The 26,860-nt window shown below is 30.8% G+C and overlaps 5 protein-coding genes across 6 annotated transcripts; 4 read left to right on the forward strand and 1 right to left on the reverse strand.

Moving 5' to 3' along the window:
• The first annotated feature begins 12 nt into the window (after nucleotides 1-12).
• On the forward strand, nucleotides 13-2,432 carry LOC139086580 (juvenile hormone esterase-like). 2 transcript variants are annotated; one of them, XM_070635071.1, is made up of 8 exons: nucleotides 13-457; nucleotides 516-744; nucleotides 892-1,314; nucleotides 1,377-1,564; nucleotides 1,628-1,637; nucleotides 1,697-1,961; nucleotides 2,018-2,214; nucleotides 2,314-2,432. In XM_070635071.1, the coding sequence occupies exons 1-8, from the start codon at nucleotides 71-73 to the stop codon at nucleotides 2,316-2,318; spliced, it is 1,704 nt and encodes a 567-aa protein (XP_070491172.1). In that variant the 5' UTR covers nucleotides 13-70; the 3' UTR covers nucleotides 2,319-2,432. The 2 variants fall into 2 exon arrangements, with proteins under 2 accessions (XP_070491172.1, XP_070491171.1); XM_070635070.1 differs by lacking the exon at nucleotides 2,314-2,432 and having other exon boundaries at nucleotides 2,018-2,307.
• Nucleotides 2,433-2,913: 481 nt separating this feature from the next.
• On the forward strand, nucleotides 2,914-4,888 carry LOC139086584 (solute carrier family 25 member 44). Its single transcript, XM_070635079.1, has 5 exons — nucleotides 2,914-3,065; nucleotides 3,136-3,446; nucleotides 3,515-3,874; nucleotides 3,938-4,154; nucleotides 4,215-4,888. The coding sequence occupies exons 2-5, from the start codon at nucleotides 3,390-3,392 to the stop codon at nucleotides 4,532-4,534; spliced, it is 954 nt and encodes a 317-aa protein (XP_070491180.1). The 5' UTR covers nucleotides 2,914-3,065; nucleotides 3,136-3,389; the 3' UTR covers nucleotides 4,535-4,888.
• A 13,495-nt stretch (nucleotides 4,889-18,383) lies between these two features.
• LOC139086018 (uncharacterized) lies at nucleotides 18,384-20,701 on the forward strand. The gene is made up of 5 exons (XM_070634289.1): nucleotides 18,384-18,678; nucleotides 18,742-18,789; nucleotides 18,846-19,414; nucleotides 19,469-19,844; nucleotides 19,901-20,701. Exons 1-5 carry the CDS (start codon nucleotides 18,541-18,543, stop codon nucleotides 20,609-20,611), a joined length of 1,842 nt encoding a protein of 613 aa, XP_070490390.1. The 5' UTR covers nucleotides 18,384-18,540; the 3' UTR covers nucleotides 20,612-20,701.
• Nucleotides 20,702-20,944: 243 nt separating this feature from the next.
• Nucleotides 20,945-23,704, reverse strand: LOC139086208 (uncharacterized). The gene is made up of 2 exons (XM_070634587.1): nucleotides 21,440-23,704; nucleotides 20,945-21,274 (listed from the first exon to the last, which is right to left on the reverse strand). The coding sequence occupies exons 1-2, from the start codon at nucleotides 23,633-23,635 to the stop codon at nucleotides 21,266-21,268; spliced, it is 2,205 nt and encodes a 734-aa protein (XP_070490688.1). The 5' UTR covers nucleotides 23,636-23,704; the 3' UTR covers nucleotides 20,945-21,265.
• A 183-nt stretch (nucleotides 23,705-23,887) lies between these two features.
• On the forward strand, nucleotides 23,888-26,751 carry PAPLA1 (Phosphatidic Acid Phospholipase A1). Its single transcript, XM_070634662.1, has 4 exons — nucleotides 23,888-24,304; nucleotides 24,428-25,571; nucleotides 25,745-26,276; nucleotides 26,334-26,751. Exons 1-4 carry the CDS (start codon nucleotides 24,220-24,222, stop codon nucleotides 26,490-26,492), a joined length of 1,920 nt encoding a protein of 639 aa, XP_070490763.1. The 5' UTR covers nucleotides 23,888-24,219; the 3' UTR covers nucleotides 26,493-26,751.
• The last annotated feature ends 109 nt before the right edge of the window (nucleotides 26,752-26,860 follow it).

Consider the following 26,860-nt stretch of genomic DNA (forward strand, 5'->3'; position numbering starts at 1 on the left):
ACGAATGACAACTTGTAATAATTTCAGTTATTCAAGTGCCATCGGACAGATCACATGTTTTTTTCTTAAAATGAAACTATTAAAGACTTTAATTTTGATACTCTTTGTGAACTTTTGTGCTTCCTATGAAGAAAAGGATGATATGATAGTTGAAATTAATGATGGAAAAATTTTGGGACGTCATATTGTATCGAATTCCGGTAAATCAATTAGAGCTTTCATAGGAATACCGTATGCTGAAAAACCCTTAGGGGAATTAAGATTTAAGCCTGCACAAAAAGTCAAAAAATGGGAAGGAGTTCTCCCAACACAAGATCGTCCTCCATTATGTATGCAGTTCAATCCTTTTATTCGGTCTTGGCTTATCCAAGGTGAAGAGGATTGTCTTTACGTCAATGTATATACCCCTGAGAAAAGTGATAAAAAATTACCAGTGCTATTGTACATTCATGGCGGGGTAAAATAAATCCACATCATATTATCTGACATATCTAATAGAGAATATTTTATCATAGGGTTGGATTAGAGGTGATGCATATCCTTACTCACCGGAATATCTACTTGACCATGACATAATTTATGTCGCAGCCAATTATCGTGTGGGAACTTTGGGATATCTTTCAACTGAAGACGAAAATTGTCCGGGAAATTATGGATTTAAAGATCAATCTTTTGTCCTCAAGTGGGTTCAAGAAAATATTGAATTCTTTGGTGGCGATAAGAACTCTGTAACAATTTGGGGAGGTAAGTAATTGAGTGATAAACATTTCATATTTTGACTTATTTCTTTCAATCATGTAATTGATTATAGTCATTATAAGTGCTTCACTAAATGTTATTATCAATTACTATTTAATAATCCAAACACTACAAAATATTACTAATTCGTAGAATCTGCCGGTGGGGCTTCTGTGAATTATCACATGTTCAGCCCAATGTCAAAGAATCTATTTCATCGAGCAATTTCACATAGTGGAACATTAAACACCTGTTGGTCGGATCCCGGAAAGAAAGGAGATGCAAGAAAAAAAGCATTCTTTATAGGCAAACAGGTCAACTGCATTCCATCAAATGAGAATGATACAAAAGAACTTATTGAGTGCTTAAGAAAAGTCGATGCAGAAAAGCTTATTGAAGCCTCGACTAAAATGTATACTTGGGATAATGATCCTGTAGTGTTATTTAATCCAGTTATTGAAGACTTCGAATCAGATGAAGAACCTTTCATTGCCGAACGATCATTTGTTAAGGATTCAACTGATATACCTTGGTTGATCGGTATGAATAGTGAGGAAGGATTGCTAAAAGTTGGTGGTAAGTATCAATTGAAAGAATAAGTCTGAACAGTAAATAATTGAATTTATTTCTTAAACTAGCTATAATCGACAGTAAAGAATTTACTGATGAATTAATATCTGGTTGGGACACAATTCTACCGGATTCATTCCTATACAACTACTTAAATGAGAGTGAACAAACAGAAATTACAAGGAAAATAAATGATTTTTATTTCGGCAACATTACTGTTTCTGATAAGATGCGAGATCCAAAAGGCTTGATCGATGTAAGTCTATTGCTATAAACTTTTCAAATGAAATAATTTCAATGTATATTCTTTTTAATTCAGCTGTGGACTGGTAAGGATAAGTATAAATTAATTAAGTATATCCATTAACATTTTCTTCCAAACTAACAGATGGCTGGTTCATTGGAATGTTTGAAAGCTTAAAAAATAGATTTGAACAAGGTGGAAATGACAATACATATGTCTTTTATTTCACACACAAAAGCACAGCGAGTTTCAGTCAGTCGAAAGATTTCCATGGAACCTGTCATGTTGATGACTTGATTCCACTGTTTTCGCTCAGAAAATCATATTATTACAGTTCTGTACCTACTCAACACGACAAAGATTTGACAAGGGTGATGACTGCGATGTGGGTGAACTTTGCGAGAACAGGGTGAGATTTATGATAATGGCATTTTTGACATATTCATTTGATATAATTTTTCTTAGTAAACCAAATCCCGACAATTTACCTTCCTTACCACAATGGCCTGCTGCTAGTGGAACCTCAATGAAATACCTTCAAATAGGAAATGAAAATGGAAATTCGCAAAGTCTTTTCCAATTGAAGGAAAATTTTTTGACCGAGAGAGCAGACTTTTGGATGAACTTAAGAGAGGATCACAAATTAAATTCGTGGCAAAAAGGTAATGCAATCAAAAAGGAAATTTCATTGATATTATTTGTACCTTTATTAGTTTTATTAAAAATTATAAGTTAAAATGCAATAGAAATATATTTTTCAGATTAAATCATATCTTAATTGATGTCATTTATCAATTTCGGATCGCGTGTATTTTCATTTTAATACTAAAAAGTGGTAAATTATTTTTCATGAATAAAAATACTTAACGGTAAAAATAAATTCAAATGTTTTTACTGAAGGCGAGAAACTAGGAATGTTTTATATTCACACATTGTTTTATGGTAGCATGTAGGAAGTACTATTACTCAATATTATGGAATTTCTAATAAAATAAATTTTTATTTCGTATTTTGAATCTGGGACCGTTCACTTATTACGTAACACGCAAACTCTATTTTTCTGAGACCCCCTCCCCACTCTTCCTGCTCATTCTATGAAAAAAAAATCGTTTGAGGCGTATCTCAGTCCCGTCACCCCTCCCCCTGAGCGTTACGTAACATTGGATCGACTCCTATTTGAACAATATAATTATGAAATTTTAAAACATGAAGTACTTACTAATAGAAATCAGTTTTAATATGAACAGTGTGAATATGCAACTATAGACATACTACCTATATATAAAAAAAAAATGTTTAGAAAATCTAAAAGTGTGCAAATAAAAATTTAAATTTAAATTTTTATAAAAAATCTAAATTTATGATGAGTTACCATAGCATAAATGTATTATATTTATGACATAGATTACATATAATAAGAATAATGTGAAGATTAGTGTTTATAAAACATTTTCTTTGATTATTTAACTTAAAAAATAGAAATTTTATTACAATAAATAAACAAATTTGATATGTAAGTATTTAAACGCTGTCAGTGTATGACATAATTTTGAAATACTAGTATAATGTTTATTGTATTCTAGATTTTTGCAGCATAATGCTTAAAAAGCTTATTATTTTGATTAACTGACATACACTTGATCTTGAAAATTTACACTTTCACTGTGAGTAACAAATACGACAGTGAAATCAAGGCCAAAAATAAGAAGATTCTTTTCAATACTTAATAAAAAGAAGTGTAGACTTTATCTTGGGTAATGATATGTCATTGACCTAATAAGACAAAAAAAACTGTAATTTTAAAAGAAGTTATCAAGTCCAAATCAAATCATCAATCATGGAATCACCACCACCGTTCATAAAAACCATTGAATGGGAAATGATGAACAAAAAAGTAAGTAAGATTATGAAATTAGACGCACATCATATGATTGTATTTTTTACTTATTAATCTTCGTCTAGAAATTTTTCCCACTTTCAATGCTATCATCATTTTCGGTACGCTGTGCGCTTTTTCCGCTTACAGTCATCAAAACACAATTACAAGTTCAATTTAAGAATGATGTTTATAATGGAATGATAGATTGTGCATGCAAAATTTACAAATCCGAGGGCGTGAAAGGACTCTATAGGGGATTTTGGATATCATCATTTCAAATTGTGTCAGGAGTATTTTATATATCAACTTATGAAGGTGTCAGACATTTATTAAGACAACGAGGATATGGTTCCAGTACAAAAGCTATTGTTGCAGGCGGTGCGGCTAGCTTAGTTGGACAAACAATCATTGTGCCATTTGATGTCATCTCACAACATATGATGGTTAGCTTAATTAATTTAATTTTAATTTTCAAAAATAACCAGAATTTTATTTAATTTCATTAGGTGTTGGGAATGAATGCTCATGGTCTTAGACATGGTCAAATAATTAATCCATTAGGAATAAACACAGAATTAAGAAAAACAGAACTTGCTATACAGATAGCAAAAGAAATATATCGAAAAGATGGAATTGTAGGATATTATCGAGGCTATACTGCTAGTTTATTAGCTTATGTGCCTAACTCGGCTCTTTGGTGGGCTTTCTATCACTTTTATCAAGGTAATTCTTCTATTCAATGACTTTAATATTGAAAACTTATTCATTGTTATCTTCATCTAGATGAACTAATTAAGATATTACCAGCAAATACGTCACATTTATTTATTCAATGTGTAGCAGGTGCAACTGGAGGATTTACTACGACAATAATTACTAATCCACTTGACATAATTCGTGCAAGATTACAAGTACAGCGACTTGATTCATTTGCGAGAGCTGCTGTTGAACTATGGATAGAAGAGAAATTTCATATGTTCTTTAAAGGTCTTTCAGCTCGTCTCGTTCAATCCGCTGCCTTCTCTTTCAGTATAATATTAGGATATGAAACGATAAAGAGAATATCAGTAAATGATCAATACAAACATTTGATAAAGTGGTAAAATTAATTAAATTAGCACAATTTAAAAGAAAATAATTTTAATTCCGTAGAGATAATAAACAGTCATTAAAGTTTTAAAACTATTGTCATTAAAAACTTTTGCTGTAGTCTAAACCAAAAAAAGATTTATTTTATGCTTTAATTCTGTCGATGAGTTTGGGGCCGTTCACTTAGGGGGTAGGGGGTGCAGTAGATTCCAATACAATATTCCTAGAAATCTGTAGCGTTATAAGTGAACGGCACCTTATGGCAATAATTGTTTCAATAGTTCTTTAGCAAATCCAAGCTTTAAAGTTATCATAATTTAATTTATTTTCCTAGTATTTATGAATTAAAAAAAAATATAAGAAAAGTATCTAATTGTCTGTTTAAATATGCATACTTATTGTGATGTCAGAATAATTTATCATTTCATGTTCTTCCTTTTAAACACGGAATAAAAGGAATTTTGTAATGAGTAAAGAATAATAAAAATTATTTAAATAGATATAAAATGATATTACCTCAATTTCCAACAAAGTTGTTTTCATTTACAAACAGAACACTATGGGGCAAAATGAAAAAAAGGGACATTCACTTTGATTTTTGGACTTTTTGGAATCGAGACTTGAGGGTATTTTTTCTTATAGTGCATATAGCAATAGACTTGCATGCAAAATTTCAGCTCATTTGGTACTGTTTGGTCGGTTCTGGAGGTGTTTGAAGTTGAAAAATGGTAAAAAACGGATTTTTTTCATGTCTTGTTTGACTTGAAAAGTTTCTTATTTAATTAAAAGATATTGAAAAACGGTTTTCGGTTCATAATTCTACTATATAAGAGCTTCAATTTGACATAGGACAAGGTTTATATATATTGGGTTTTAGTGGCAGGACTTGAGAAAATGTATGAAAATACCATGAAAAAAAGCTTCAAGCGTCCGGAAAATATGCTAGTTCTCAAAAGTTTCTCATATAGACCTAATTTTTCGTAAAGTACTTTCCAAAACTGAAAAAATATCCAAAATCGGTTGGTACGAACAAAAGTTATTGCATTTTTAGTTTTGGACGAATTTTTTTCTCAAAACTAATATTTCTGAGATGAATTTGAAGATATCATTTGGAAAAAGTTTTTTAATGTTTTTTGATGTATTTAGTGATTTTAAGAAGACTTGTGAAGAAATTTTTGAAAAAGTTCAAAATTCTTCGAGTTAGAGGTACATATGCTATTTGACGACTTGACCCTTTTTCTCATCACTCAAACTGCTATAACTTTTACATGACTAAATATATTTCAGTTCTGTTTCTTGTTTAGTGTAGCTTGCTATAATACCTTTCTAACGATATATAATACTTAATAGTTGGAAGTAGTCTTGGTCGTGAAAACGGACCCTGTTTGTGACTGACCCTTTACAAAGAAATTTTCAAAAAATTCATTTCTAAAACTACTACTTAGAAATTAAATAATATAATGTTTTTGTGTTTTTTTGGTCAAAATATGATAGTTATGAATCTCAAAACACAAAAAATCTCATTTTGTAAACTTTCGACAACTTTAGGGGCCTTCATAGGTAATACTCAGGTAGTCTTTCCTTTCACAGATATGAAACTTTTTTATTGACTTTTTTTGATTGATATTCAATATTTACACTTATTTTGTGCAAAATATATCAATTTTAAAAAGTTTGGGTCGAAAAAAAGTGATTTTTGACTATTTTGTTAAAAACAGGCTTAGGTAGGCCACATTTAAGGCACTCCAGTAGCCACTATGATTAAGTTCTATACATGTATTATACATAATAATAAAGGTAATAGTAGTAACTAGCAATAACAGAAAACAGAATGCAAAAATATTGGTTCTAAAAAAAGTTATAGTCATTTGAGTGGCCAAAAAAGTGTCGAGGAGAGCAACCAGCATAGGCAAAAACTCAAAAATTCAAAATTTTAATGAAATTCTTGAAATTTTTTGAATAAAAACTATTTTTATGTTGTATAAATTCAAATTATTGCGTTTTTTGTCAAAATAAACGTAAAATTTTAAATTTTTGTCTTTTTGCCTATGCTGGTTGCCCTCCTCGACACTTTTTTGGCCACTCAAATGACTATAACTTTTTTAGAACCAATATTTTTACATTCTGTTTTCTGTTATTGCTAGTTACTACTATTACCTTTATTATTATGTATAATACATGTATAGAACTTAATCATAGTGGCTACTGGAGTGCCTTAAATGTGGCCTACCTAAGCCTGTTTTTAACAAAATAGTATTAAAATTGATATATTTTGCACAAAATAAGTGTAAATATTGAATATCAATCAAAAAAAGTCAATAAAAAAGTTTCATATCTGTGAAAGGAAAGACTACCTGAGTATTACCTATGAAGGCCCCTAAAGTTGTCGAAAGTTTACAAAATGAGATTTTTTGTGTTTTGAGATTCATAACTATCATATTTTGACCAAAAAAACACAAAAACATTATATTATTTAATTTCTAAGTGGTAGTTTTAGAAATGAATTTTTTGAAAATTTCTTTGTAAAGGGTCAGTCACAAACAGGGTCCGTTTTCACGACCAAGACTACTTCCAACTATTAAGTATTATATATCGTTGGAAAGGTATTATAGCAAGCTACACTAAACAAGAAACAGAACTGAAAAATATTTAGTCATGTAAAAGTTATAGCAGTTTGAGTGATGAGAAAAAGAGTCAAGTCGTTAAATAGCATATGTCCCTCTAACTCGGAGAATTTTGAACTTTTTCAAAAAATTTCTTCACAAGTCTTCCTAAAATGGCTAAATACATTAAAAAACATTTAAAAACTTTTTCCAAATGATATCTTCCAAATTCATCTCAGAAATATTAGTTTTGAGAAAAATTCGTCCAAAACTAAAAATGCAATAACTTTTGTTCGTACCAACCGATTTTGGATATTTTTTCAGTTTTGGAAAGGAGAAAGTAAGTACTTTACGAAAAATTAGGTCTATATGAGAAACTTTTGAGAACTAGCATATTTTCCGGACGCTTGAAGCTTTTTTTCATGGTATTTTCATACATTTTCTCAAGTCCTGCCACTAAAACCCAATATATATAAACCTTGTCCTATGTCAAATTGAAGCTCTTATATAGTAGAATTATGAACCGAAAACCGTTTTTCAATATCTTTTAATTAAATAAGAAACTTTCCAAGTCAAACAAGACATGAAAAAATCCGTTTTTTACCATTTTTCAACTTCAAACACCTCCAGCACCGACCAAACAGTACCAAATGAGCTGAAATTTTGCATGCAAGTCTATTGCTATATGCACTATAAGAAAAAAATACCCTCAAGTCTTGATTCCAAAAAGTCCAAAAATCAAAGTGAATGTCCCTTTTTTTTATTTTGCCCCATAGTGCAGAAAGTTAATTAAAAAGAGTACTTTACTAATTGACGTCATAAAATGTAATGTTCGTCCACAGGATAAAACTGGTACGAACGAGTTAGAGTTGAACTGATATTCTTATGCGCTTTTGTAAGTCAACAGTGATGGGCAACCTGTGTGCCACGACACTAGTGCAGCCAAAATGACATGAATCGTATACTTTGTGGGAGTTTTAGTTCAGGCTTACAACAGATATGTGCCGCAATAAATAAAAGGTTGCTCATCACTGGCCTTATAAGGCATCATAATCAATTATCTTAATTATGCTAGTGTAAGAATTTTATAAAATTTTATCTTAAAAACGTGACACTGTCATTACAAAAAATAATTAAGCTATAATGACAATCTGTTTTTGCCATGCTTTCAAATTTTTATCATTAAAATTCACAAAAGAATCACCGAGATTGTTTTTGCCATAAAGGAGATGGTAAAAGTACAGGAAATAAAATTTAAAGCTACTTGAAATGCTATAAAGCAACAGGTATAATACCTGAAAAAGGGCAAATGATATTCATTTAGTGGAATTAAGATTTAATTTGAGACAAGTACTGTTAATTTCATTATCATCATGCTTCCTATCCGATTGTTTTATCTTCTCTCTTCAAATTTTTTATGTATGATGATGAAACATTTCCATGAATATTCAGATTATGCTTGTCATTCTTTTAACAGTTCTGTTGCTCTCATATTATTTAAATTTTCTTGTGTTATGGGAAAAACAGATCCTTTTACAGTTATTATTCAATTTAAATTAAATTGTAATTGCTTCATAGAAAAGAAAGAAACATCTACAGCTATTGGCAATGTTTGCTTTAATTTTCTTGACGCTAAGTTATGCTTTCCACTGTTTCTCAGAATATCTCATTATTTAAAAATTAACTTTCAAAATCTTATGCCAACATCCTTCATGTTAATTTTCCTTTGTACGTTCAAGAGCAGCTATGTTGCTAGCTCTTATTCAAATTACGAACACAAAGTAAACTTATTCAATATTTTTATAATGGCTGCATTATTTTTATTAATATAATTTCGCTCATTATTCTTTCTGTCCTTCCGCTATTTAAGTCGTGCCAATTTTTCAGAGATGCGGCTTTCTTATAAATTTATAATATAGCACCACTTGACGGAGTAAAGAAATTTCTGCCCGTCATCCTTGAAGAGATTATTCTCTAGTTGTACAATACATAGGATATTGATTTACAAATAGTTACATTTTGTCGTCGGTTCTAAAAATAAAGATGCCATACGGTCGAATGACGGAAGAGAGCTGTAAATGTGATTGAATACTTGATATTTCAACTATAAGGACACCAAGAAGCGCAATAAATGATGAATCAATAGTTCATGATTTTGTTTGATGGAAGGTTCTTAATTGTTATTTGTGATCTACATGTTCATTGAAATTCATTGGATTATTTTAGTCCTTACTGCTCTCGAATATTAATATTCATTTATTACAGTTTTATATTGTCATACGCAATGCTGTTAAATTTCTCAAAGCATGCAATAAAAAAAGAACTTTATTTGGCCACTTTAAAGTCTTATTTGGCTTTATTCAACCGTACGATTTATGTCCTCCTTTTATATCTCTCTGTGATAATTTACTGAAATGGTCTCCAAAGGTCATAATATGAGAAACTCACAAAAAAATTTACAATAAATATAAAGTCAGTAAAAAATGGTTCATGCAAAGCGCATTTCCTTGCTTGCCTAAGCAAAAACAGTCTAGTTCCAGAGCTCGAAGTCGACTCGGATTTCGTATGGAAATATTGACTCGACTCCTTATAAACTTCGAGCACTGCCTGTTTCTAAAAGAACCCAATCAAAGCAAAGATGAAAAATTTCATTAAATTATGATAAGCCAAGAGAAAAAAAATCAATTTAATCATTGATGAGGCACGTTCATAAATGGCTGAAACTGTTTACAACCTTCTTGAGATTCTCCTACCTTTAGGCCACAAATTATTGAAATTTTCCTTCAAAATATTTACAATATCTCATTTACACTTCTGTTTATAATACTTTACTGTCGCCTTGGGATAAAAGCTAATTGCTTTAACATTCATCTGCTGTTTATTTTGTTCAAGAAGACATCATCGGTGAGAGGAATCGAAGCTTTTTTGAACGCTCTCTTTTTCAAATGATTTTCTCTCGAGTTGTTCTCTTTATTGCTTGATTCCTCTCATATTACTGTAGAATATATTGAAACTCCTTTTTTCCTATTTTGCTTCATCGAATGACTCACACTGTTTATTTATTTCATATTATAGTAAATTTTTGGAAGGAAATATTTCTAAAAATTTCTACATTTTACTATTGCTATAAATTACAGTCAAGTATTAATAGCAACTTAGTAGTTTCTTCTTAAAATAGACTTCCATGAGATAGAATAAACCAAGTATTTTTGAAAGTAAGCACAAATATTTACTGTTCATATTACCATCACATCAGGAACGACTGTATGTTTTGATTTGAAATTAAAGCAATCTAAACATCTGAGCCCAAAAATCTAATCAAAAAAGTCATCATGATGATCGAGGAAAAAAGTGAGAGTCAATAAGAAAGTTTATTTGCTATTACCAACAACAGCTATTTTGCCACTGCCAACATTAAAATGGAAACCTTTTATATTCCTTTCTCACTTTACTCATTTATCAACAAAGGCAATAAATTTGAGATTGACACAATCAATAAAAATCCAGAATATGTAGGAAATAAAATACCTTTTTAGTTGACATTTACATCACTCGATAACAGCACACGTTTACCAGACACGCAACTTGTTTCCTTATTTTCCCAAAAATCTCATAAAAGTGACATACAGCATACAACAAAATTGCTTGTTTGGTACAAAAATGAAACTAAATTGCGAGTAAGCATACTGAAAAAACATATAAATGGTTTTGAATGCCGACAATTTTTCTTCCACAAAATAAACCAATTTATATGTAAATTTCTTTGTCATAAAGGAACGTCAAAACAATATATCATCTCTCTATTATAACATCTGATATGTATCCATTATGGCTGCTAGTTTAACAGTTATTTAGTCAATTGACATACCATTATCCTCATACTAAACGATTTTTATTAATCTCAAATTTATTATAGTATGTGCTTAACAGTCATGATGAAAAGTTTGGTATGTAATGGACAGTCGAGCAATTTTCTGAAACTCAAAAATCATAAAATAGGTGACATTCCTTTAATACAGTTGTGGACAATCTTTTAATATTCGTAACACACCTTATTGTTAAGCATCGACCGAAACTGCAGATGGCATACGATTCATGGCATTTACAAACAAGTGTATCGGGGAATAACCCAATGTGGATATATTCGCATAGTACCATAAAAAGACTCGCGTGTAGGTCAAGCTTATTGCAAATATAGAAATAGAATAATATATAGAAATTGTACAAATTATTTCGGGTTTTGTCTCTTATTAAATTCTCATGAAAACGGTATTTCCCCATATAGGGATCAAGCACCAGCGCGTAGGTCAAGCTTTGCTTGGCACATATTTGAAGGGTAGTGCTCAGTGGGTAGGTCAAGCTTTGCTTAGCTTAATTTTTGAGGATTTTGAGACCATTTTTTTTAAAATTTATTATTTTTAGTTGGAATTATGCTGGAAATTCCAAAATCACATGGCACACAGGTTACCCAACACTGCAATAATGAACGACAAAAAGTGCACATCACAGAGAAAATATTCATAAAAGAATGCTGTATTTTTTCCAGCATCAATGATAATTTTCACAACAAGTAAGGAAACTAATGGATACATCGTACGGACTTTTTCTTACTAGATACATATATCACAAATCCACTTTGAATAATGCTGTGCAGCGAACTGATGCATTATTGATTATTGATATCATTTCTTTTTAATTCAGGCATGAACACAATAATTTCTTTCATCCTGAACAAGAGGATAGAAATATCTAAATTGCTCAAAGTAATCAACATGATGTATATTTTTAAGTTCTGCCTGCATTTATCATTTAAAAATGTGATTAAATTTCATAATATCTCCATATTCAATGCTTTTGAGGTTAAAAGCAGGCTAAAAGGCAGCAATGCGGATGTTCATTTCAAAAGATTTGCTATCATTTTTCTGTTAAAATGCTCATTCATTAGCGAAATGAAAGAACTGTTTTTACGTCGTTAAACAAGTGAATGCCTTTGAGCAATTTTATCTTCTCAAATCTAACAAGGATAATGTTTTCATTCCTATTCTTTTCATGTAAGTTTCCAACTATGCAGACATGAGAAAAACGATGAATGGATGAGATGAAAAGCCATGCCAAGTGCTAAAAAGTTTATCTATGGAAGGAACTTTAGGAATTTTTCTACTTTACAACAAACAAAAAGTTTGCAAAAGAATTTTCAATTTTAAAGAGATCAAGATGCAATACCTTAAAAATCTTTTAAACTATTTTGTTTGGAAATGAATAGCCTTTGCCACAACTTGTGAACTTTATATGGTAATCGATATTATTAAATTTAAACTTTAACCAATGTTTTCTAGGTAATATTCATAAATTGTTTAATTTCTATTTTCTAAGTATAAATTTCTCTTTGACAACATGAAATCTCATACACTTCAGGATGTGGACAAGTCTGAAATATAGGTATTTAATTGCCTAAAAGCATATGAGCAATGTAAAGTATTACTGACATTTTTCTCACCTCTATCAAATCACGTCCTGAAATAAAGGATGCTTAATCGCAAACCTTACTTCCCCTGTCTTCGTCCTTGAGGATTATTAATCCTTGTATACTTGTTGAGATTATTATGAAAATTAAATTGAAATTTAAATATTTGGTATAAACATGTGATCAGTATATGAAGACACGTGACTACATACTAAAAGCTTTACTTAAGGTTTTATTGATTTTATGACGTCAAAGTGTACCAAAAAAGAAATTTTAATTCAAAATATTCGCACTGGAGCCATTAAAATAGTCAAAAACACTATTCCTCCACTCATGGTTGAGAAATTGTTTTTAAATGCACAGAAAATGGTATTTCATTAAATTTTATTGTACGTTAATGGAACTGAAAGGGAAAAAGTTGACCGGATGTAAATTACAGACCTTTTTATATAATTTATCGCGCTTTTATTCATATTTATGATTCTCATTTGCTTAAAGGAAAGAGAGAAAAAAGGAAATAAAACTTTTTTTTGCTTGTGACTCATTTAAAATGGTAAATAGAAATTTACAAAGAAGAAGATGCATATCCTTTTTTAAATAAATGAATATTTGGACTCTCTTGAACTTTACTGGTCATTCGAATCACCATAAAGGATGAGCTTCAAATTATATTATCAATTAAACCATTGCCATGATGCGCAAAAAATGGACTGTAAATATAGCATATCATCAATTAAGTGTTCGCTTGCAATAAATAATGAAACTACACCTGTAGCATGCTTCAGACTGGAATTTTCCGCTCTCATTTGAAAATTCAATTTTTCACCGTCATTAATTTCATGAGAGTATTTACCTAGATAGTCAATTGACTTAGTACTCTGAAAATTTGAAATTTGATTATATCAAGCTACATCCTATACCGAATCATTAAATTTTATTGGAAATTTAAAAATTGTGCATTTAAATTTTATAACCTCCAAATATTTTCCGCTAAACAAATGAAAATGATTTGTTTGGAACTGGATGAGCATAACAATTTGTTGAATCATCAGCACACAATCCTTTTTCAGGTTTTATATCAATTTTAATGCTTTTTGCTCCATCAAATAATTTTTTGAATGCATTTTCCAATAAATCTTCAATGATCATTCGTGCCATGCTCTTCCGAAACAGCTCCAATTTTTCTTGAATATATCCTTCAATCGACCTGACAAACAACATTCATTTTTATTATTGTTGTTTATTTTGAATGCAAAGAAAAGAACGGAAAATGTGAATGAAAAATTTATGTATTAGAAGAAAGAACATGATGAAGAAAATTGATCGTAAAACGTGACTTTACCTCTTTACAATAAATTTAAAATGCTCTTGAAATGTTATCATCTCAACGGGAATCTTCATCAATCCATCAACTTTAATGATAAATTTTTCACGTGAATGTTTTCTTAAATGACGCAATGCTCGATTAATATCCGTGAACTTATTGTTGTGTAACTTGACATATGCACTGAGAGTCAGAGAATGAAATAAAACAGAGATTTATACCAATTATTTCTAATGTGATATGTGTACCTGACATTGATTGCTTCTGGTAAATCGAGAAGTGGGTTCGAATAGAATTGAATCAATTGACGCCCACTAACAATGTCTGCAGGAATCGCTGAGTCGTCTGCAGTTTCATCGATCTCATCCAGCTTTATTATATCAGACGAATCGACTGTTTTCGAATGCCTCTTTATTCCTTTATTAACATTCATACGACTTCTTTTTATCAATAAGTCTGTAGAACTTTCTACTAATGAATGAATTGAGGGTGATGACACTGAACTTTCTTCTTTGCTGTTTACGTTTTGTGTTTGAATTTCAATAGGAAATTTCTTATCAATATTGATTTCATATTTTTCGCCATGGCAGCATAAAAGTGTATCATCCGTTTCCATCCAAATATTATTGTTCAACTCAACATTTTTAAAGGATTCAGCAGGATTCCTTGATAATATTTCATAACCTTTAAGAGTCAAAACAAATGTTTGAATCTTAATGTCAATAACCTTGTGGAAAAGTAAGTATTTACCAGACATATCACGGTTCAAAACAATCCAACGTTCAGCATACTTTCTCGTAGTCTGCTCATTTTTTGTGCTTTTGCACTGTTGACATACTTTAGGATCCCATTTTTCATAGAACACCTGACGACCATTTTCTTCAATCTCAAAGATATTCTTTTCAACATCACTTGCAGATATGAGAACTTTTTTCTGGCATTTATCATTATCATTGTCATTAGATGGAGAATTTTCAATATTTATGATGACTTTATTGTTGCTGGAATGAGGATTAAATATGATTTAAATGTGGTTTTTTCATTAAAACTCATAAAGTTTACTTGCTGCACATGCTACATTTTTCATCGTAAAATTCAATTTTGGTATCATTTATGTGAAATGATATTCCATTAAGTGATATTGAACTCTTTTTTGATTGCTGTGTATTTATTGTCACTCCATTAAATAAGTTAATGTCGATTGCATTTTTCACAAAACGAAAAGAGCCATACTTTTTATGCTCTATCTGACAAAATTGATTGATATTCACAAAATAGTCATCATTCACGAAATCCAAAATATCGCCTATTAAAAGTTTTGATTCATTTTCTGCCTCAGTTAACCAAATCTCGTCGAGAATTGAAATTGATTTCCCTTTATCGACATCAAATATTGTTGCTGTATCATCATTGCAATAAAATGTTTTTGTGATGAGTGTTTCATCACCATACAAGCATTTCGTGTATGAGTTTGCATGAAAAACTTTAAGTCCATCATCTCTTATGATTTTAAAATATCCTTCCTTATTATTACAATGTTCATGCACCTCGTATAATGGTTTCAATTCATCCACAATCCAATCATTTTCAATGATAAATCTATTTCCTGATGGTAATATCATCACAAATGTTGAAATGTTGACGTATTTCTTGAGGAAATGAATCGATGTAATGGAAAATTTATAAAACTCTGTAAGTTCATCATTTCGAGTAGATTTATTACTTTTTTTTGTGAATTTTTCGTTTTTACTTAAAATCTCATATATGGTACCATTGGAGGAATAAATCTTTACTGTATCATTCATCATGTGTATCATTATGAAACCATTTGAGAAGAATGTTCTCTTTGTTTCGACATTATTTATGTTCATATCATGACTATGTTCTATCAACTCCATCCAATTTATTTCAACAGTATCTACATCGATGATTTTTATTATCATTCCATGTGGAAATGCGAGCACCATATTATTATCATTTTCTTGTTGTGATGTATTACCGACGTCAATACTACAAATCATTCCAGTTGCATGCTCATCTCTTAATGTAACATTATTGAATTCATTCTTATATAGATCATATGAGTATGAAAGTTGTACTTTGTCATGTAATGTACATATGAAATTCAAGTGCTTTTCCATGTTTAGCCAAGTAAAAATTGTAGATTTTATACATAATGGATATGATTGAAATTCGCTTTCCTCTATTAGAAATTCAATTCGCTTGTTGCATATGTTATAAACTTCTTCTTTCTCCTCACTGACATTTTCTAATTTTTCGTCCACAAATGTTTCTCTAAAAGTTTCACTTTTTGCTTCATAATGTTGTTCATCGTTTCTCTTTTGTTGAGATTTGATGGACGCTGGTAGAAAAAAGCTCTCACGTAGAAAATCATTTATTGTACATTTATCATCTCCCTTAACAAAAAAGTTGTTCCCCAAACTTTTTATGTTTTCACTCATTGTTCCATATTTCATATAATCATTAAAATCCCGAAAGCACAGCGGTGTTGATAAAGTTTTCCAGTGAATTTTTGATGAGAAAATTTTCGGTACACTGCGTGATGGAAATTTGACAAGTTGAACATCAAAAATGTTCGAATATTGATGAGAAAATTGTTTACAAGTTTCTTTCAAGTCAGATATGTGCTGCAACATTGCAGCTTTGGAGAAAAATTGTATGTAAAAATTTCCCACATCATCCGAATCTATTCTCGTATTCATAAACTGTTCTATTTCAAAAGGCAATGTCGATAAATTCTGATATTCAATACATGTGTCACTAATAACTTTTTTTAGATTCCTCTCGCCATTTCCTTTCCTCTTAAGTCCCACACTTCGACTTTCAAAATAACTTTTTCTATATAGTTCAACTTGATGCCAATTTTTAAATTGAAGGACATAGAAATAAAAGTTTATGAAATCATACCCTAAAAATGAAGGAATAATATAAAGGCACTGGATAGCAAAAATAACTTTTTTACCTTTTTTGTCGCACTTGAGATATTTTATGATTTTATCCATGAAATAATTTTGAATTTGCTTCTGTTCAATTGATTGTTGTGTGTCAACATGCTTCCACATATCACCCCATGTATCTTCAAGATTCGATATTTTTTTAGAATAAAAGTTAGGATTTTGAGTATATCCTTTTCTCAATTCATCGTTCACATCATAAATTTTTTTGCCAAATGCTTCAATTTCCATAAATTTTCCCATCGTAGAATTTTTCACCATAAAGGAACTCTCATCTTGAACAATTTGCTCCATAAAAGCTTCGTAAATGTCATCTACTTTGATTGTTGTATGCGGTATTTGATTTAATCGCTTTTGCAATTGTTGGAAGTCATTCACGTCTTTTTTCACATCTATCTCGTGTATTATAAGATGTTTATAATATTGTTCATATGAGAGCTTTAAATGTTCGACATCATAAAAGAAGTAGCAAAACTGATCGTAAATGAGTTGTGAGCGTAAATTGAGAATGTAATTTGACTCAACAGGTACGTCTAGGTCGATGAATGCAATATTGTCGAAATCCTTCGAATGTTTTATTGTCAATAGCTCCAACCAAAAATCTTCAGCATTTTCAGTTCCTATCTGGCAGTAATTTTCATTTCTTGGAAATAGATTAACAAGTCCAATTAGATTTGTACGTTCAAATGATGCAATTGATTTTATAATTTCACAATCGTATACATCGAAAAGAATTAAATAGAAGTCATCATCATCTGGAGAGTCTAAAATCATGTTAATGATATTTTTCTCATCATGTTCGCTTTTTATTACACACAATTTATTTTTCTCTTCATTTTTTATTCGACTTGATATGCGTCTCTTATTTACTTCATTTTTCCATATTTCCAATTGATTGAACTCACTCATTTTCCGCATTTTTTCTATGATATTACGACATTCAGTCAACTTTTTGCTGACAAATGTTTCCATAAAACTTTTCAAGTTCATTTCATCATTCAATTCTTCATATGATAGACATGCTATGTTAGGTCGTTGTTTCGATAGAATTTTCTTCTTCAGAATTGATTTTATATTATGAATGGATTTATGTGAAGAATTTATGATGAGAATAGAAATATTTTCAAACATTTTCTTTACTCTGATTTAGGTATTTTCAGAATTTTATCCCTAAATAATATGCCGACTATGATGAAAACCTAAATCAATCAAAGTTTCCAAAGAAATCATAATAAACAATTGTGTTAATATAATAAAGTTAACAACAGCTTAGAGCTTTAAAAATGGGCTATCAAAATCTCAGAATTGCGCTCGAGGAACTGTCTCACAACATGATTGGTAATTAACGTTTTTTCAATTCAAATAATAAAAAGTTCAATTTTTGAACTTTAAAAATTTAAAAAATAATTAAACCGTTACAAATTTGATTTGCATAAATCCGTTGCTATCAACCCTGTAAACAGTAGCTTCGCATCACTTTTTCCTGAAAATTTAAAATTAATTATTAATTGATTACTTGTCTAATTTATGGCCGTTTATAGTCAGTGGATATTATAAACACATTATTGTTTATTTGTACAGTAAAGTAAAATTGTAAAAAGTTTAATGAAAAACAGTAGGCAGTGAAAAAAGGAAAATTTTGTTGTGTAGAAAAATGGCAGGCGTTTTATTTGTTATTTGCATTCCGCGTGAAAAATATGAAAAATGTATATCCAACAAACAGCAATCAAGTGAAGAAGATGGGTTTGGTGACACAAAAATCTCCGAGAGTTACTCCAGTCTTTCTGCACAGGTTAAATATCCAATAAAAATAATCAAAAAGAAAATATCAACAATCAATCAAATATTTTTCCAGGAATCAAGCTTGAATTCCAACTCATCTATTGGCGATGGAACTAAAAAAGTAAAATATCAGTATTTTCATATTAATTTAAGATAAATTAACTTTCAATCTTCTAGGATATTAAATTTAAAAGACGAGAAATTCAAGGATCAATGGATAGTGAAGTGTTCATGCGAAAACTTGAACTTGAAACTCTTGCAAATGAGAGTGAGGAAGCTTGCCAAAAATTCTACAATGCAATTCCGGTCAAAAAGTCGGATAAAACGATGGAATTTGCAATGCGGGAAATAATTGAGAGAATGAAGATCCGAAATGTATCCTGGCAGAAAGTTAATAATGGAAATTCTTATAAGATTTCATTTTCCCTTGAAAAAGGCGTTCGCTGTGATGATACTATTCATCTACTAAGTGAACACGGAATTGGACATAAAAACGGATCATCTTGTGTCATTATTCCTTGTTCTGTTTATAAGGATAAAAGTCACTTGAGAAAATCTGATGAAGATTCATCAGATAATCTTTTTCCTGAAACATCTTGGAATCAGCATATTGGGAATGTTAGAGCTCGTTTGAATGTTGAAAAGCTCGTTCATGCTGTAAAATCAGATGCAACAATGTCTTTTGATTTTATAATTCTATTAATTGTTGCTAGTATTATTGCTAGTTTCGGTTTAGTTGAAAATAGGTATGGAAATTGCTAATTCCATTACTATTATTATTTATATCTATTTTATTTTAGCACCTTGATCCTGACTGCTAGTATGCTTATTTCTCCTCTGATGGGACCAATTTTGGCTGCAACATTAGGAGCTATAATAAAAAATCACAAACTTCAATTTTGGGGACTTCGGAATGAAATCATTGGAATAGTCTTATGCATAGTTGTTGGATATTTTTTTGGAATCCTTGTTTGTGTTACAGACTACATCTTTGATATTCAAATTAAATTGACTAGTGAAATGCTTTCAAGATGCACATGGCGTTCAGTCTTTATAGGCGTATTTATTGCGCTTGCTTCAGGTGCAGCTCAATCGATTGCATTATTAAGAGAAAATTTTGGTTCTCTTGTTGGAGTGGCTATTTCTGCTTCTTTGTTGCCACCGGCTGTCAATACTGTAAGTTAATACACATTATCCAAAAAACCATCAGTCATTAATATTAATCGTTTTAGGGTTTATTGTGGTCATTCTCAAATGTCAATCAAGTATTTCAAATCCTTGATATAAAAGCTTTTGGTTCATACACTATTGAAGATACTAAATATAGTCAAAATCCTGCAGTTGAACTTTTGATTTTAGGAGCTTTAAGTTTATTTCTAACAATTACAAACGTCATTTGTGTATACTTAATGGGATATGTTTTTCTTCGAATTAAAATCGAAGTTGCACCTTTATCGACGGAAGAAGAAAGACAATTTTGGAAACATGACATTCCTATTGCTCGTGATTATAATAAAACAATAAATGCTGAAGATGGTAGGAGGATAAGGGAGCAATTGGAAGACTACCTTAATAGTGACACTGAAAATTTTCAAGGAGTTGCAGCTGAATTATTAAGACAAGACTTGTATCCAAATACTCACACATGGTCACCATTAATGAATAAATTAAGCAGCAAAAATGAGCAGCCAAGACCAAGTGTCATTGATTTCAATTCATACTATAATAGTATGGCAAGGGAGCATAATAGAAGTAATCTTAAACATTCGGATCCAATTAAAACACCAAAAGCCTCAAAATCGTCATCATATCACAATACTGCATCTTCTTCTGAGCCTGTTAATCGTCATACAACTTTCGTTGAAATCGAAGGAGGCTCGAATGACGATGCAAGGAATTATGGAAAATTTGTTGTTACTCCAGCAAAGGATGATTTGTTATAGACATGCATTTAGTTTTGTGTCACATTAAATTCAATAAAATTTATGAGAATTTCTATATTTTTTTAAATTAGAAAAAAAGTGATAATTATAATAAAGGAAGTTAGAAACATTTCTATAATGACCTAGTACCTAAACAAAACTAATAAATGTATGGATTCCAAATTCTTATAAAAGGTTGTTAAAATACTTGATATATCAATGAATAACTAGGAGATATATTAAACATGATATATATTGAAATAAGCTATTACAAAAAAGAGGAAGGATTTCAATGAATAACGGGAAATTAATATTGCTATTGGCAGTGAAAAAAAAAAATAAATACAATTTCATATTACGCTTCAGTGATTATTTATTCGAAATATAAAAGAAAAATCAGATTTAATGGCTTTTCCCAGGATTTTTCCTTGACTCTATAGATGAATTGAGAGGAAAATCTTATTATTATTATTATTACTCATCTCGTCTTCTCATCGTCCTTCATTCAAACTTATTTCATTTAAGACGACGGCAATGAAACTTTAAACTATTCTTCTTTGTTCTCGTCTTTCATTCATTTTTTTGTTTACTTGTACGATATGACGATGATGATGATGATGATTATGTGATGGATGAAAGACAATAAGCGAAACGATGGAGAAAAGATCCGTTTTATCAATTTTCCTGCAATTACATAAAGCAAGACAAAAAAGGAAGAAAATTAATTAAAGTTCTTAAGCAGTCTTAACGAGCTTCAATGTATATGAGAAACAAAAGCTTATTACAGTTTTAAGCAATCATATTGTATATGAGATGGATGTATAATAAATTGAAATTTATTAAAATTACCTTTATAGTTGCCGTGGTGATTTCGCTATGATGACGCTCAAATTTTTCATAAAATTCAATTTTCTCTTTCGTCAATGAAGGACGTAGAAAACTGAGAACGTCTTCAAAATCTTCTAATGTTATTTCCTCGCATTTCATATTCTTAGTTGCAGCACATAATGCGGCCTCATTACAAAGATTAACCAAATCAGCACCAGAGAAATTTTCAGTTCTGCTTGCTATGTCTTCAATATTTACATTTTGTGCTATCGGCTTCTTTTTCAATAGAAATTGTAATATTTGTAATCGATAATTGTAATCAGGCGCTGGAATGTGAATTAATTTATCAAATCTCCCGGGTCTCATCAATGCGTTATCAATACATTCGGGACGATTTGTAGCACCAATAATAAGAACTGGTTTATTTCTGTTTACTTTGCAACTTCCCCCAAAGCCATCAATTTCGGTGAGTAATGTTGATAAGATTCTCATATGTGCATCATTTGTTCCATTTGAATGAGTTCGATTGCCCACAATCGTATCAATTTCATCGAAAAATAAAATTGCTGGTGCACTTAGACGTGCTTGATTAAAAAGTTTCACAATGAATTTTTCAGCTACGCCCACATATGGAGAGTAAATTTCAGCAGAACTCACAGATATCAGAGTCATTTTGGTTTCTCCTGCTAAGCACTTGACTATTGTTGTTTTTGCGCAGCCACTTGCACCATACAATAAAATTCCTGACACAGTTTTAAGGCCAAAGCTACTGAATTTTTCTGGATATTTAAGAGGTCCCCAAACCGAAGTTAAAAGACATCTTTTAATATTCTCCATTCCTCCGATATCATTAAATCTCATTGTAGACTTGATCATTGTTCCGAGATTATCACGCATAACACTTGGGCTAGTTTTCTTCAGTGCATTTTCAAATTGGGTATGAATGTCTCGATGATTGCCTTCAATACAACGACGAACATGTTGACACAAGAGCTCTAAATCAGCACCCACAAAGCCAGCTGTTTTTTCAGCCACAAATCTACTCAATTTCGGAACATTTCCAAGCATCTCTTTATTTTCAAAAATTCGATTGATTAATATTTTAGTAATTTCAAATCGCTGATTCTCATTTGGCATCTCTAAAGCAATTTCAATTCCCAATCGATTGAATCTTCGTAATGCAATATTGACTAACTCAATTTTGGATGTAGTTCCAATTACTAAAATCCCTTTTGTACGATATAAATCATCAAGATGTGAGTAGATCATTGATGCTATTCTCGATGAATGGGAATTTTCTTTAACCTTCCTATCAAATTCTGGACAAAACAATTCAATATTTTCGATAAGGATGATTGAGAGATTTGTTGAAATTATATTGGTGATTTCCGTGATTCTCTTGAAGATTTTCTGAAATTCTTCTTCTGTTTCGCCTGGATATGGTCTACAAATATCTCCAGTTATCTCAAATAAGTTGCAATGATATTTATTGGACATTTGATGTATTAATGATGATTTTCCACTTCCACACGGTCCATAAATAAGCAGTTGACACGGTGGCTTTTTGCGAAACATTCGTGGATTTCTTGTATACTCCATATTGTTGTATATTATTTCTTCCAATTTCTTTGCCTCATCAGCTAATCCTCCTAATTCTAGATCCTTCCATTTAAATGATGTTTTAACGAGAATTTCATTAATTTCTAAAGCACATTCCTGATTCAAATTTCCATATTTGCCTATATCACTTGTTGATGTCACTATTATTTGACTGATTCCGAATTTATTGCATGAAATTGTACAGTTTGAGGAAAATGTATAATGCTTAAGAATAGCTCTTGTTAAATTTGTAACATCTTGTTTAGACTTTATAAATTTTACATCCAGTTTGGTGGCATCTATATAGATTTTCACATTAACCTTGCTAAATTCTATAATTTCTGAATTGGGAACCAATTCCAATTTTTCAATCCATACAATTTCCTTGAATTCATTCATTTGGACAGAATCATCAATGTAGCATAATGATTTATCATCATAATACTCATTCAAATAGAATATACGACACAAAATTTTCGTTTCATCACATTTTACTATAACTAAACTTGTTGCCGGAAAATTTAATTCTTGTTGAGAAATTCTAAGTTTTTGAGGACATGCCAATATGTTCTCATCTTTATATACATCTACTGGTCTCCTAAAGATTACTTCACTCATTTTGAGCACTAATTAATAATAATATTGAATTAAATTAACTTTTTGACTAGTACATATGCACAACTTTAACTCGCTTCTGAATTCCAAGCAAATATTTTGTAAACAAAAACTACATGTGCTATTCAAATTTTAAAAATACGTTACACATCGTTACACGTGTTCGAAAAATTTTTGTGAATTTTTTTCCGTGTGCATCCCTTCATCGATTGCTTACATATACATATTATTAGTTTAGTATTTCAACATTAGTCATTCGGTAAACATTCGAAAACAGCTGACTGACTATTCATAGCTGTATAATAAAGCAATAAGTGAAAAAAAGATTAAAGTAATCTTTGAAAATTTTAAATTGTTTGTTTTGACTGATTAAAAATCATAAGTATCATAGATAAGAAAATGCATAAGACATTTTCGGAATAGAACTCTAAGAAGACGGTCATAAAACCAGAAAAAAATAAGAAAGTAGTGAAAATTCTAGAAGTTGAAAAGATTATCAGTTTTCAAGAGGAATTCAATAATTTACTGATATTCCGAATAGTTTTGTAATCATATCAAGCTGTAATTGAATTTGATTTAGTTTTAAAATGGCATCCAAAGAACCAACATCAGATGAAAATTCCGATTCAGGAAAATTATTGAAGCATTGGTTTTACGAGCACTTGATAGACGGTTTGTAACATATTGATTTAGATAAATGTTGTCCTTAATAGGTACCATATATAGTATGCAGCCCTTGAGGCACCATTTATCATATCTAATTTACTAAAATTCACACGACTATTAATTACACAGGCAAAACACGTTGGACCCCATTCAACTTTATTGATTCACAAGCTATTGAAGAAGCCTTTTTGAGTCGAAAAGAAAAACAAATTGCGACTGATGGGGGCAGATTTGAAGTAAATATTGAGGAAAGGACACGGCAACCTGTTTATTGGACTGCTGATTCGACATCAGTAAGAAGGTGTTCATGGTTCTATAAAATAGATTCACGTTGGATACCATATGAAGAAGGAATCGCTGATTTGTTAGAATCAGAATATCAAGAAGCATTGATATCAAAAGAATGGCATCGACGCATAGATCTCCCAAACAACGAACAAGTAGTTTTTCACGATTCCAATGTCATGGTCCACTTTCAGCAACAATCAAGCTCAGATTCTTGGGGGTCACCAACAAATTCTATTGCCAAACCAAGAGTTGTTAAAAGAGGTGTTGATGATTTTCATATTGATGAAGGAGATAGTGATCAAATTGATCATTTACTATTTATGGTTCACGGTATCGGGAGTGTTTGTGATTTAAAATTTAGAACAGTTGAACAAGTTGTGGATGAATTTCGTACGATAGCACAACAATTGGTACAGGCACATTATAAAACAGCATATGATGAAGGAAAAATTGGACGAGTAGAGGTCTTACCAGTAAGCTGGTATAAGGCTCTACATTCTGACGATTCTGGGATAGATCAAAAATTAAAGTCCATAACGTTAGATTCTATACCTCGGTTAAGAAATTTTACAAATGAAACTTTGTTGGATGTGCTTTTCTACACGTCTCCAGTTTTTTCTCAAGGGATTGTTGATACAGTCGCCAATGCATTAAACAAGAAATACTCAATGTTTTTAAAACGGAATAAGAATTTCAAAGGTCGAGTTTCTCTTGCTGGCCATTCTTTAGGGTCACTTATATTATTTGACTTATTATGTCATCAAAATCCAACTGAAGTGAACGGAGAGAATTTAGAAAACCCCGATGAACTTGGAACTCCATCAAGAATGAAAAAAATATCAATACATCAGCCTGTAACGCGTACACATTCAAAGGCAATTGATTACAATTTTGGATTATCAGGAACAGGCCAACCGTTGATGACCTATAAACAATTAATTTTTGAACCAAAACACTTTTTTGCAATTGGATCTCCAATTGGAATGTAAGTAGATCACCCTCATTCCCCCTAACTTTTTAAAATTAAAATCAATTTACCATTATTTACCGGATTCACGAAAATGTACAAAGTTTATTTAGTCGCAACCTTTGAACATTACTGAAAAAGTTAATGATAATATATATATTTTAATCAATTTCTTTAAATGCATTTATTAGGTTTGTTACAATAAGAGGCATTGATAAATTGGGACTAGATTTTCGCTTACCAACATGTGATCACTTCTTCAACATTTTTCATCCACTTGACCCAGTTGCATATCGAATTGAAGCTCTTGTTAATCCTAGCTTGGCAAATGTCTCACCAGTTCTAATTCCACATCATAAAGGGCGAAAGCGTATGCATCTTGAATTGAAGGAGACATTTCAACAAGTATCTGCCGACTTGAAGACAAAATTAATGTCATCTGTGAAAAATGTGACAGAGACTGTTTGTGCATTGAATCCACTGAACAAAAGTATAAATCATAAGGCAATTGAAAAAGAAGTTGATCAGGTTTTAAATAAGCAGTTGAGTTTGGAAACGGGTGTCGAGAAGGACGAATCTCCAAAAGAATCACCGACTTCAGAAAAACAATTTAATATGGGATTATTAAATCAGGGACGACGATTTGATTATGTCTTACAAGAGGCTCCACTAGAATTTTTCAATGAATATTTGTTCGCACTTGCTTCACATGTTGTATATTGGGTGAGTAGACATGCCTTCAAAAGTTACATTGTCTTCATTTATTATTATTTTTTGTAGGACTCGGCAGATACAATATTATTCATTGTAAAGGAGATGTACAGTTCGATGGGAATCGAGGCTGATAAAGAAATTCCACAACACACATTGAAGATTGAACGGCCTTCATCATCGACAGACTTAATTGTTCCTTGTTCATCAGATTCTCTTAGAGGATAACTATGGGATAGATTTTCGAATTTAAATGTCTTGAAACTGGCGTTTCGTATATATTTTTGCTATCTATGCAAAATGAAGGCTTTAAAGAACTCTCCTGAAAATAATAACTAAACATATGATTACTGACAGGTTGTGCATGACTTTCTTTGAACCAAATATCAATATCATCATATTATTCCATAAATTATTGCTTGTATCTATACACATTTGTTGTAGATCATTTATTTAAATTTGAAATAAAATAAAATTTTAAAACAAATTAAGTGCGTAATTTAATATTTTTTTAAATAAAAACAAATCCCCTAAAAAACGTGGAAGTTAGTAACGGTTTTTTTTTCAAATTTAAAATAAGTTCGAAATTCGGACAT

Source organism: Chironomus tepperi, unplaced genomic scaffold (genome assembly GCF_022539635.2).
Source record: "Chironomus tepperi strain 1889 unplaced genomic scaffold, CSIRO-AGI_Ctep_v1 contig_85, whole genome shotgun sequence".
Classification (NCBI taxonomy): Eukaryota; Metazoa; Arthropoda; class Insecta; order Diptera; family Chironomidae; genus Chironomus; species Chironomus tepperi.

Excerpts from the sequence above, each read along its gene's own strand:
- LOC139086208 (XM_070634587.1), bottom strand. The coding sequence starts at position 23,635 with ATGAGTGAAGTAATCTTTAGGAGACCAGTAGATGTATATAAAGATGAG.
- PAPLA1 (XM_070634662.1), top strand. The coding sequence starts at position 24,220 with ATGGCATCCAAAGAACCAACATCAGATGAAAATTCCGATTCAGGAAAA. Across the intron at positions 24,305-24,427 it reads TTACGAGCACTTGATAGACG|GCAAAACACGTTGGACCCCA; the intron begins GTTTGTAACATA and ends TTAATTACACAG. Across the intron at positions 25,572-25,744 it reads ATTGGATCTCCAATTGGAAT|GTTTGTTACAATAAGAGGCA; the intron begins GTAAGTAGATCA and ends TGCATTTATTAG.
- LOC139086018 (XM_070634289.1), top strand. The coding sequence starts at position 18,541 with ATGGCAGGCGTTTTATTTGTTATTTGCATTCCGCGTGAAAAATATGAA. Across the intron at positions 18,790-18,845 it reads TTGGCGATGGAACTAAAAAA|GATATTAAATTTAAAAGACG; the intron begins GTAAAATATCAG and ends TCAATCTTCTAG. Across the intron at positions 19,845-19,900 it reads TGCCACCGGCTGTCAATACT|GGTTTATTGTGGTCATTCTC; the intron begins GTAAGTTAATAC and ends TAATCGTTTTAG.
- LOC139086584 (XM_070635079.1), top strand. The coding sequence starts at position 3,390 with ATGGAATCACCACCACCGTTCATAAAAACCATTGAATGGGAAATGATG. Across the intron at positions 3,447-3,514 it reads GGGAAATGATGAACAAAAAA|AAATTTTTCCCACTTTCAAT; the intron begins GTAAGTAAGATT and ends ATCTTCGTCTAG. Across the intron at positions 3,875-3,937 it reads TCATCTCACAACATATGATG|GTGTTGGGAATGAATGCTCA; the intron begins GTTAGCTTAATT and ends TAATTTCATTAG.
- LOC139086580 (XM_070635070.1), top strand. The coding sequence starts at position 71 with ATGAAACTATTAAAGACTTTAATTTTGATACTCTTTGTGAACTTTTGT. Across the intron at positions 458-515 it reads TATTGTACATTCATGGCGGG|GGTTGGATTAGAGGTGATGC; the intron begins GTAAAATAAATC and ends ATTTTATCATAG. Across the intron at positions 1,315-1,376 it reads AGGATTGCTAAAAGTTGGTG|CTATAATCGACAGTAAAGAA; the intron begins GTAAGTATCAAT and ends TTCTTAAACTAG.